General features: G+C 41.8%; 1 protein-coding gene across 1 annotated transcript in view; it reads left to right on the forward strand.

Annotated features, from left to right (window-relative positions):
* The window catches only part of LOC109830860 (DExH-box ATP-dependent RNA helicase DExH7, chloroplastic-like), an 85,012-nt gene continuing 84,825 nt past the window's right edge, over positions 12,649–12,835 (forward strand). The window contains 2 exon segments of the mRNA XM_020398221.1: positions 12,649–12,832; positions 12,834–12,835. The exon segment at positions 12,834–12,835 is cut by the window's right edge and continues 143 nt beyond it. Of these exon segments, the coding sequence (XP_020253810.1) occupies positions 12,699–12,832; positions 12,834–12,835 (136 nt within the window). The 5' untranslated portion in view covers positions 12,649–12,698.

The raw sequence follows: 12,835 nt of genomic DNA on the forward strand, positions 1-12,835 counted from the left end.
TTGGAGATTGGTTTGGGGATATTTGGAGCACAGAAAAGAGGTATTTTCTGAGCTATTTGATTAGGGTTTATTTGGAGAGATTAAGAGCTTTGTTGGTGAGATTAGTTTGTTCCTTCGAGCGATTTGTAATCTCAAGTTGTACTCTTCTTCTCTATTAGTGAAAACCCAATCCCCTTCTTGCCCCGTGGATGTAGGTAATTTACCGAACCACGTAAAACTATTGTGTTTGGATTTGTATCGTTGTTTTGATTTGTTTGGTCTTTATCTCAATGTTTGTTTGATTTGGTTCTCGAAGCACGCCCGTTTGGTTGTCCCGCTTCCGTGCTGCACACAACAATTGGTATCAGAGCACAACAATTGGTATCAGAGCTCTAGATTTTAGATCTAGGGTTTTGTCTTGGTTGGAGGAGTAGATCAATTTGGAAGTTCGGCTAGGGCTTCGTTTGGTGAGAAAGGTGGGATCTTTTTGGTAAAGACTCTATATTTTTCAGTTTGAATCTATTATTCATTTGTTCCGCATTGGTTTGTTGGTGCTTGGGCTATTTGGAGGAGTACATCGTTTTGGAGGCTCTTCGAGGGCTTCGTTTGGAGATAAATGTGAGATTTTTCCTATTTGTGAATCTCGTTGCCGTCGTGTGGGGTGAGATCATTTGGAGACTCTTGTTAGGGTTTTAATTAGAGGTAAAATTCTCTCATTTATCAGTTTGGATCTATTCTTCATTTGTTGGTGCTTTAAGATAGTTGGCCGAGATAGAAGGGAAACCCCTAGCACGAGATGGCTGCTTCCTCCCTCTCTCTTCGTGCGATCCTCACCCCTGGTGACGTTCTCTCCAGCGCTCTGATTTTGAGGGGAGATTAATGAGGCTTAGGGAGAGAAATTAAGGAGAGAGTTTGTTCATTTAAGAGGGGTTTTCCAGCTCTCAAAGTTTTTGAGGGGGAAATAAAGAAGGAAAATTGTTCATTGTAGCTACAGTAACAATTTGTATTTATTGAGCGATCTCAAGTTTGAGATCGGCTCTTGTTTTGTAATTTCTCGTTGATTAATAAAGAAATTTACTGTGTGGCTCCCGAGGACGTAGACAGTTGTTGAACCTCGTTAAATCTTGGTGTACTTTTCTCTATTTCGCGTTTCTGCTGTTTTAGGGGTTTTGCGTAGCCCCGGTGGGTAAATTCCTAATAACTAGTATCAGAACCTGAAACGATCTAGAGGAAGTCTGATTCAAGTGGGAGCGATGGTCGTAGATGAAGGAAAGGTGAGATTAGAGAAGTTTGATGGATCAAATTTCGGATTTTGAAAAATACAGGTAGAAGATTATCTGTATCAGAAAAATCTGTATCAACCTTTCTCAGTGAAGAAGCCGGAGGGTATGAAGGAAGAAGATTAGAGTCTTCTAGACAGAAAAGCCCTCGGGGTTATTCGTTATGAAGGAAGAAGATTAGAGTCTTCTAGACAGAAAAGCCCTCGGGGTTATTCGTTTGACGTTAACCCGTAATGTTGCTTTTAACATTGCAAAGGAGAGCCCTCGGGGTTATTCGTTTGACGTTAACCCGTAATGTTGCTTTTAACATTGCAAAGGAGAAGACCACAATGTGTCTTATGGCAGCGCTCTCAAATATATATGGAAAGCCATCAGCCTCAAATAAAGTTCATTTGATGAGGCGGTTATTCAATCTGCGAATGACGGAAGGTGCATCGGTAGCACATCATCTTAATAAACTCAATACAGTCACGACCCAATTGAGTTCAATTGATATTGAGTTTGATGAGGAAGTTCGAGCGTTGATTCTTTTGTCTTCTCTACCAGAGAGTTAAAACACTACAGTCATAGCTGTGAGTAGCTCGTCGGGAAGCAATAAGTTAAAGTCTGACGAAGTTCGTGATCTGGTTCTTAGTGAGGAGATCCGACGGAGAGTCGGGTGAAGTTACAACCTCTTCAGTATTACATACAGAGTTAAGAGGTAGAGATTCAACCAGAGGAAATGAATCAGAGGACAAAAGATCCAGATCCAGGAATCCCAGCACCTCGAAGGCTATCGAGTGTTGGAAGTGCGGGAAGACCGGGCATTACAAGAATCAATGCAAGAGTGCACAGAAGGAGAAGGAGGCAAAGGCAGAGGTGAATGTCACTTCCACCTCAGGAGGAGATGACACATTGATATGCTCTTTGGAGAGAAATGAGGAATCTTGGGTGTTAGATTTAGAAGCGTCGTTCCATGCTTCTTTTAAGAAAGAATTCTTCAAGAAGTATGTTCCCGTAAGTCTTGGATACGTATACCTTAGTGATGATCAACCGTGTGCCATTGTGGGCAAATGTGTAGTAAAAATTAAGTTGAACGGGTCAATATGGGAGCTGAAGGATGTTAGGCATATTCCCGACCTGAGAAAAAACTTAATATCCGTAGGCCAGTTAGTTGGCGAAGGATACACCACGACCTTCCATGGAGAAGATTGGAATATCTCAAAGGGCACAATGATGATTGCTCGGGGCAAAAAGACTGATACCCTGTATATGACAGCAGGTGCACGTTGTTTGATCTCCGTTGCAGCAGGTAATGAGACTTCAAAGCTGTGACTCCAGAGACTTAATCATAGAGAGTGTTGATCAGGTCGTTTGGATATCGTAGCAGGTGGAGGGTGATACTACTCCACGCTGGGTGGAGTTTACTCCATATACTCTAGATCATACTGCATCGTTTGGGATTCCAGCTGAGGTGACATAGATTGGGGATCATTTGGTTTTGGATGCAGATGATATTGATGAAGAGTTGCAGACTTTTCTATTTGTTTGAGGGCCTTTGGAGGCCATTTGGGTGAACTATGTTCGGCTTGATTCCTTGGGCAAGAGGATACATAGGTAGTCTTTATGATGCAGCCGATTTGGTGAGTAGATACCGATGTTTGGGTGAGTGTTCGCACTCCCGTTTGGGTCTCGACTTGTTGAGGATTGAGTCTGTTGTCGTGAATCATTTTACTTCGTACGAGACGCAACAAGTGGGGCATTTGGTTTGGTCGGTGTCGGCTCAATTTATGAAAGAAACTTCGCTGAGATGGAGAATTGTAGAATCGGCAAGAGATTTGATCAGAACAGGTTTTGGATAGCGCAGGAGTCTGTTTGGGTGATGCGCGGTCGATCGCGATGCAAGGCCGGTCGACCGCGATCGTGCACGGATTCAGGGTTTGTGCCTGGACATGGCACGGTTGACCGCAAGACCCTGTAGGACTTTTTGGTCTCTGTCGCTGGATCGCGGTCGACCGCGAGCTTTGGGCGGTTGACCGCCAATTGGGTCAAGGCCCAGTTTGAGTTTCCTGTTTAGTTTGGGTTTGCTGTTTGTTATAAATACCAACATACGAATTAGGGTTTCTTTGGGCTTGGATTGAAGATTGGTTTGGGGATATTTGGAGCACAGAAAAGAGGTATTTTCTGAGCTATTTGATTAGGGTTTATTTGAAAAGATTAAGAGCTTTGTTGGTGAGATTAGTTTGTTCCTTCAAGTGATTTGTAATCTCAAGTTGTACTCTTCTTCTCCATTAGTGAAAACCCAATCCCCTTCTTGCCCCGTGGATGTAGGCAATTTGCCGAACCACGTAAAACTATTATGTTTAGATTTGTGCTGTTGTTTTGATTTGTTTGGCCTTTATCTCGATGTTTGTTTGATTTGGTTCTCGAAACATGCCCGTTTGGTTGTCTCGCTTCCGCGCAGCGCACAACAAGCTATTGGATTAGTATTGTATCTTAACACTATTCATTCTATATTATACCCCAATAGCTTAGTGTTAAAAGAGACAAAGGTAATTTTTCTTTACAAACTCATAATGTTCAACCCAATTGCTTACATGTCCACCACTTCAAAAATCCATCTCAAGTACATAATGCTCTGCATGTTTGAAACTTAGCTTAGCTCCAAAACATCGGTTCAGTGTAGTTAAAAGTAATAATAAACAAATAAGTTTTTTATCTATACACCCAATAAGTTAACCCAATTTACTTTTAAGTCCACCCACTTGAAAAATTAATCACAAACCTAAAATACTCCATCGACTCCAATAATATAATATAATAATATAATGAAGGACCATACAAAGAGTTTTTTTGCTATAAACCCAAAATTCCCTAGTTTATCTTTAAATTTACTCACTTTTATAATCAGTCTTTGACCTAAAATACTCTAATGAATTACTTTCAAACTTAATTTATATTTCATAAATATATTTCATAAATTTGATATATCATAAGTTTTTTTTGAAGTAAAAATAGGGCTATAAGCCCTATCATATAAAAAAATATATAGCTGCTGATAAAAGTTTTACAAAAGAAAATATCTATGTAGAAACAGGCTCCTCCTCCGAGTTGGGGGAGGCATAATCCTAGATAGATAAATGTTTAGTGCATTCTAGAATCAAGATAGGAAGTAGTTCAGGCAGAAGATTCGGCCCTCTCTGCCTCTAGCTCTCTGAGTCTGTATATCCATTCAAGGGGCATTGGATCTAATGCTCCGCAGTTAGAGAGAACTAAGGTTATCATGTGGTCTGGCTGGTTACCGAGAGGGAGAGAGACTGAGCTTGATGAAGAGGATTTGCTGCGCTTTACCGATGAAGCCTGAGATCTGGATGCGGCTAGATGACGGTCGAATGCTTTATGTGGGAGGGCCGTCCTCACCTTCACCTTGGAGACGCTTCTCTTCTTGCGCCCCCCTGCTTGGTGCTCGAAGCCCAGAGGAATGGAGACAGATTCGCTGTCTGTGGGCTGGCCCGGGGAACCCGAAGAGGAGATGGGTCCTGAGCGAGATGGGATGCCAGGCTGGGAATGGAGACAGATTCGCTGTCTGTGGGCTGGCCGGGGGAACCCGAAGAGCGAGATGGGTCCTGAGCGAGATGGGATATATCATAAGTTGCAACTGTAGATTGATTATTTAGCTATAAATCTTATCCTTACTTATTTTCAAATCTACCCATTGCAAGGATTTTATATTATAAATCTAAAGTGTTAAATATATTTAGTTTTAAACTACACACCTCGAAAGTCACTCTTAGAGTGAAAAAAACTACACCATCCTATTTTTAAATGCAATTTGTGACGGTTTGCACATAAGGTTAAGTTGTTATATTCCACTTTGACTTGCTATACTTCTTTCTAAGAATCTAGATGTACTGTGTTTTTGACCAAATGCTTAAGTATTATTTTAGGTTTTTTTCACATTGATGTAATGTCATAAATTGTAGATACATTTTTTCCCTATAAGTGTCAAAGTTTTACGCTCATTTATTTTTAAAATCACCCACTTTGAAAGATTTTTTTTCTAAATCGAAAGTACTCTAGCAATATATGTAATTTGTTATATTCCATTTTAACATGTAAAATTTTATTCTACATGGTTAGGTAGAGTAGGGACTCTATCAAAACACCCTATCTAATAGGGTAATCCATATCACTCATGGGTGGTTAAATGATTAGTTTGTAAATTATGGTTATTCTGTTAATAAGTGTAAGCCATCCCACTTTTATAGGGGTGGTTTTCATAGAAATCCTACTGTCTTGGTAAACCATAAATTTTATAAATAAAATACTTCATAGTATTGCATTTTTATTTTTTCCATGCCAATGAAGCGGTATCAAAAATATTTTTATGTGTATAAACTCAAAATTTTAGCCTATTGCCTTTAAACTTACTCTCTTCCTAAAAGGAGTTCTTGTGTATACGCCCAAAATCTTGCCTTCATTTATTATTAAAGTCACTCATCTTCAAGATCACTCTTGAAATCCAAAATACTAATTTGAACAAATCTTAAACTCACTTTACATTTTCACCACTCATCATATGTGAGTATATTTTGTTATAACCTTGTATACTTTCATTCTAAATCCAAAGTTATATTATTTATTTTAAAACTCACTCATTTCCAAAGTCACTCTTAAACAAAAAAAAAAAATACTCAACATTATTTTTAAATCGATTTTGTACTTCAACGATTTGGTATACATTGTGAGTCATTATATTTTTGTTTTAAGTGGTCAGTTACGGTGCATTTTTTAACTAAATATTTAATCCATAAAGTTTTCTTTTTGTTTTTTGCCTCTAAGCTCAAAATTCCCCTCTATTTTTTGAGCCTGCTCATATTCATAGTATTTTTTCTTAAATGGTTATGTGTACTATGTAACCAGATGTCTTAACTATTATATTTTAATTTTTATCAATGTTAATGTCACAGCATAGTGAACGATAGATGTGTTTTTTTTGCTTCATTTATTTAAACTCACTCACTTTTTAAAATAAATTTTTATCTCTAAATTGAAAGTTTTACCTTCATTTGCTTTTAGACCCATCCACTTTCTAGATCACCTTAGTTCTAACATAATTGAAAGAATTAATTTTAAATTATTGCATATTAGTAGTTTTGTATCGTTATAAGATGATATATTTTGTTTTAACTTGCTATTTTATTCAAAGTATTATGTGTACAATGTATTTTTAGGTCAAATACTTAAACTATATTTTTGATTGCTCACATGCAAATGCCGCGGCTGTGGAGAAATCAGAAAAACCAGAAAAACTGGCATAAGTCGACTCATGCACTGTGCACGAGTCGACTTACGATCTGCAGCCGAATTGTGATTTTAGCCTCTGTCAAGTCGACTTAGCATGACTATTAAGTCGACTTATGGCAAGTCGACTTAACAGACTGTTAAGTCGACTTATGAAGTGTTCTCCAGTTGTTGATTTTCTCTCTGTCAAGTCGACTTGTGAGCTCTGTTAAGTCGACTTACGACGGGTTTTTTGCATACGTAGGTTTCCTATTTGCAGTCTGATTGGGGTTTTGTTTTGGTATAAATAGGGAAACGATTTGTGAGGTTAAAATATCAGAGATTGAGGAATCTTTTGAGCATTGTGAGAGGGAGATATTGTGAGCAAGGTGAGATCTTTGGTTGAGGGTTAGTTTGAGAGAATTTGTGTGATTGTAACCCTTTGTACTCTCCTTGATTTAGTGAAATCTCCCCATCCTCTCCCCGTGGACGTAGGCAAATTGCCGAACCACGTATATCTCTGTGTTTGGATTGATTTGGCTTTATTGGTTGGATTTGTGCAAGAGTTTGTCTTTCTTCTACTCGTGATCACAGGTTCGTTGTGAGTTCGTGCAAGGCTTCCGCAAAGGCGCGCGACAAGTGGTATCAGAGCTCAGATTCAGATCTAGGGTTTTGGATTAGGTGGAGGAAGATTCAGTTTGAAGCTTGGTTCTTGGAGTTCTAGGCTTTGGTGGAGTTAGGGTTTGAAGTTGCCGTTGAAGATCTCGCTTTCCTCGTGTGGTTAGGAGTTCTATTTGGAATCCAATCTAGGGTTCAGTTGGGTAATTTCTTATTCTTTCAAAGTTTGGATCTTTCTCTACAATTTGGAAGTTGTGATTATGGGTGAAGTAATTGGTGAAAGCAGCAAGATGACAGGCACAGTTCAAGTGGGTTTTCAGAACACTAAGATTAGTGTTGTGAAATATGACGGCAAGATCAATTTTGGTTTGTGGATGAGCGACGTACAGGATGCGCTCAATGCTCAAAATCTGGAGGAGACCATCATGGTCGATGTGAGGCCACCTAAATATGAAGAGGCGATATGGGAAAAGATGAATCGAAATGCTTGCGGGGTGATCAGGTCCTGTTTGGAACAGGAGCTGAAATACGATGTGATTGGGGTGACGTCTGCGATGAAGATGTGGGAAATTCTCAACAATAAGTACCTTACGAAGAGTGTTGAGAACCGGTTGCACTTGCTGCGAAGGTTATTCAGATTCCAGATGTCCAGAGGTACCTCGCTTGCGGCTCATGTGAACAACTACACTAAGTTGTTGTCGGACTTGGCGAACGTGGATGAGAAGATCACAGATGAGTACAAGGCTATTATTCTTTTGGGCTCCTTACCGGATGAGGAGTATGATACCTTCGTGCTTACGTTGCTGAACGGGAGATCTTCTATCACTTATAGTGAAGTGACTAACGCATTGACGAACTATGATTTGAGGAGGAAGGATAAGGAGACTTCCCGCGCTAGTACTTCAGGAGAGGCCTTGTCGGCGAGAGGTAGAAGCTCATATCAGAAAGGTGGAAACAGAGGGAGGTCAAAGTCAAGAGGTCGTCACCAGCTTGGAAAGAATCAATGTGCATTCTGCAAGGAGCAGGGACATTGGAAAAGAGATTGCCCGAAAGTCAAAGAAAAGGAGAATAGCAAGAATAAGGGCCCGAAGGCCAATGAGGTGAATGTTGCGAAAGGCGATGATTCCGATGATTCGAGCTTTTCTCTTTTGATTACTCCGGAGGTGAACCATTTGGATGCATCGGAGTGGATGCTTGATTCTGGCGCTACTTATCATGTGACTCCTAGGCGAGATTGGTTCTCATCATTTGAGAGACTCGATGGGGGTGTTGTGGTCATGGGAAATGATCAATCCTGTGGCGTTCGTGGGATAGGTACTGTGAGGATTCGGATGCACGATGGAGTAGTCCGTGAGCTGAAGGAGGTGAGATTCGTTCCTCAACTTAAGAAGAATCTTATCTCAGTGGGGGCTTTGGAGGCGAAGGGATTCAGGGTGACCTTTGAGGATGCTGTAGCAAAGGTTACTAAGGGATCTTTGGTGGTGATGAAGGGAGTCCGAAATCATAATTTATATTATCTGAAGGGGAGCACCGAGATTGGCCAGGTTGCTTCGGCGATTTCAGAGGCGGACATGAGCAGACTTTGGCACTACAGGCTAGGGCATACAGGTGAAAAGTCACTGCAGGCATTGTGCAAGCAGGGGCTTTTGAAGGGAGCCAAGAGTGGTAAAGTAGAATTCTGTGAGCACTGTGTACTTGGCAAGAAGACGAAGGTGAAGTTCGGGACGGCCATTCATAGGACGAGGGGCATCTTGGACTACGTGCACACAGATGTTTGGGGTCCCACTAAGACGGCATCACTTGGTGGTCGACATTGGTTCGTCACGTTCGTTGATGACTATTCTAGGCGATGTTGGGTGTACACCATGAAGCATAAGAGTGAAGTCCTAGATTTGTTTGTGGAGTGGAAGAAGAGATTGGAACTGCAGACTGGGAGAAAGATCAAGACGTTGCGATCCGACAACGGCGGCGAGTATACCTCAGACCCCTTTCTGCAGCTATGTCGAGACGAGGGCATAGAGAGGCACTTCACAGTTAGTCATACACCGCAGCAGAATGGGGTGGCAGAGAGATTGAATCGGTCTTTGCTGGAGAAGATTCGATGTTTATTGGCGCATAGTGGTTTGGAGAAGATCTTTTGGGCTGAGGCACTTTCTTATGCGAGCCACCTCATTAACAGGCTGCCTTCATCTGCGATTGAGGGGAAGACCCCTATGGAGATGTGGTCGGGAGAGACAGCACATGACTATGACCAGCTTAAGGTATTTGGTTGCCCTGCATATTATCATGTTAGAACTGATAAGTTGGAACCTCGAGCTAGGAAGGCCATATTTGTAGGATTCAAGCGTGGTGTCAAGGGATACAAGCTTTGGGATCCAGTTGATAAGAAGATTGTGCTGAGTAGGGACGTCACATTCGATGAGGCTTCTATCTTGAAGCTTCCCAGCTCTCATCAGGTGGAGAGCAACCCGACAGAGGAGATTTCGCAGGTGGTGGAGATTGATGCAGCTCCACAGAGTCCAGATAGTGCAGTATCCATGAGAGTGCCGACTGAGGTGACGCCAGGCGAGCACGACGGTGATGCGGAGGATACGGGTACTCATGAGCAGGATCAGGGACCGACGGCTCAGGTTCAGGATTCTATTGCGGCACGGAGACAGAGGAGAGACATACGGGTGCCAGCACGGTATGCCGACACAGTTGCATATGCACTTCCGGTGGAGAGTATCGATGAGATGGTGCCTACTACATTCAGAGAGGCCGAGCAGAGTTCGGAGGCTGATTCGTGGCAGGTGGCTATGCAGGAGGAGATGGAGTCTCTTCACAAGAACGATACATGGGAGCTTGTAGAGCTTCCAAAGGGGCGGAAGGCGATTGGGTGCAAGTGGGTGTACACGAAGAAGGAGGGCATTGAGGGCACTCCAGTGAGGTTCAAGGCTAGGTTGGTTGCGAAGGGCTATGCACAGGAGGAAGGTATTGATTACAATGAGGTTTTCTCTCCGGTGGTGAAGCATTCGTCGATTCGGATTTTGCTAGCTTTGGTGGCACAGTATGGATTGGAGTTAGATCAGTTGGATGTGAAGACAGCATTTCTTCATGGTGATCTTGATGAAGAAATATATATGACTCAGCCATTGGGATTCCGAGCTGCAGGGAAAGATAAGTTGGTTTGCAGGCTAAAGAAATCGCTATACGGTTTGAAGCAGTCTCCTCGACAGTGGTATAGGCGATTTGATGGTTTTATGCTTGGTCATTCGTACACTCGGAGCCAGTTTGATCCTTGCGTGTATTTTCGCAAGTTGAGAGGAGGTGCGTACATTTATTTGTTGCTTTATGTCGATGACATGTTGGTTGCTTCTAGTTCCAGGTCAGCTATAGATGAGTTGAAAGTTCAGCTTTCGAATGAGTTTGAGATGAAGGACTTGGGCGAGGCGAAGCGCATTTTAGGGATGGAGATCGGCAGAGATAAGAAGAAGGGCAGGATTTGTTTGACACAGGTGGCTTATTTGAAGAAGGTTCTACAGCGATTCCATGTTAGCATGGATACGAAGCCAGTTTGTGTACCGTTGGGAGCCCATTTGAAGCTTTCAGCTGGCCTTTCACCGAAGTCAGTTGAAGACCGTGAGTTGATGACGAAGACTCCATATGCGAGCGCAGTTGGGAGCTTGATGTACGCGATGGTATGTACGAGGCCGGATTTGTCACAGGCAGTGAGCATGGTGTCGAGATACATGCACGATCCAGGAGTGGGTCATTGGGACGCCGTGAGATGGATTTTGAGGTACATTAGAGGTACGCTCAATGTTGGTTTGGTTTATGAGCGGGACACTACAGGTGGGCAGCTATGCATTGGCTATGTTGATTCGGATTATGCCGGGGATTTGGATAAGCGCCGGTCTACTACGGGGTATGTGTTCACTTTGACCCGTGCGCCGGTGTGTTGGAGATGCACCTTACAGTCTACGGTGGCTTTGTCTACGACGGAGGCAGAGTATATGGCGGTTACGGAGGCTGTGAAGGAGGCTATTTGGCTTCGAGGACTTTTGGAAGAACTTGGTATATCGCAGCGATCCGTCACTATTCATTGCGATAGCATGTGGCAAGTCGACTTAACAGACTGTTAAGTCGACTTATGAAGTGTTCTCCAGTTGTTGATTTTCTCTCTGTCAAGTCGACTTGTGAGCTCTGTTAAGTCGACTTACGACGGGTTTTTTGCATACGTAGGTTTCCTATTTGCAGTCTGATTGGGGTTTTGTTTTGGTATAAATAGGGAAACGATTTGTGAGGTTAAAATATCAGAGATTGAGGAATCTTTTGAGCATTGTGAGAGGGAGATATTGTGAGCAAGGTGAGATCTTTGGTTGAGGGTTAGTTTGAGAGAATTTGTGTGATTGTAACCCTTTGTACTCTCCTTGATTTAGTGAAATCTCCCCATCCTCTCCCCGTGGACGTAGGCAAATTGCCGAACCACGTATATCTCTGTGTTTGGATTGATTTGGCTTTATTGGTTGGATTTGTGCAAGAGTTTGTCTTTCTTCTACTCGTGATCACAGGTTCGTTGTGAGTTCGTGCAAGGCTTCCGCAAAGGCGCGCGACAGCGGCAACGCGCAGGTCAAAATTGCTCGTTTAGGGTCTGTTTGTTTGCATAAAAGTAGCAAAGAAGTATCTGAAGTAGAGGAAGTTTCTCATACTTCAAGCAAAAAATTATGTTTGTTTCTCCGAAAAGACTACTTCAGCTACTTCCATAAATGCAGATGTGACGTCTAGGTGGCACTCATACTTCCTAATTTTTTTCCGCCCTTGAAAGCTCAAAAGTAAAGGGGAAGTGGATAAAAAGTGGTGTCCACTTGAATTAGAGATTTACCAAGGGTAGATGATATTAAATAATATATCCAATTTCTATCCAAACAAACAAATAAATAAAAGAAGGTGATGAAGTACTATTTCCGCTACTTCTAAAAAAATATGAAACAAACAAAATAAGTACTACTTCCGCTACTTTCTACTTCATAATTGAGGAAGTTACATCTTTGATCCACTTTTTACTTCTAATAGTTACGTCCAACCAAATATGCCCTTAATATCTATGGAATTGTCAGTCCTGTAGACTCTCGAAGATAACTTTTTCTTTTCAAAATCGACCTACTTTTAGTGTGAGTTGCTAAAACTAGGTTGATTTTGATAAATAACTTTGAACTAGGTCGATTTTAGTGAAGAAATTTGTGAAAGGGGGGTCTATTTCAAAAATTTCTCCAAAGTGTAACCAAAAAATACTAGAAAAAGTTACATTAGCAATTGCAATAATTTATTATTTAGATAAATCATTGAGGGGAAGCGATAAAATTGTAGATGAAAATGAAAAATAAACTCTTTGCTACATTTTGACAACAAAGAATTTCCAAATCAAAATACTCTCCCAGCTTACACACCGTTTTCTCAGCGTGTATCTTCGATTCACCGAAACAGGAAAATAAAATATTTTCGAAAACTATTTATAGCTTTGGCCCTTTTCTTTTTTATTTTAGACCCTTCCCCGGCGCTCTTCATCGAGCGAGATCAATGGCCCCAAAAAAGAAACAGCAGCAGCAGCGGAAATCGAGCGCGAATTCCGCCCCGAAATCAAAATCCGACACGAAATCCGCTCCGAAACTCCAGATATCGGCCGAGAACGAGCGCCGCCTCCGCCGCCTCCTCTT

This window comes from Asparagus officinalis, chromosome 2 (genome assembly GCF_001876935.1).
Source record: "Asparagus officinalis chromosome 2, Aspof.V1, whole genome shotgun sequence".
Taxonomy (NCBI): domain Eukaryota; kingdom Viridiplantae; phylum Streptophyta; class Magnoliopsida; order Asparagales; family Asparagaceae; genus Asparagus; species Asparagus officinalis.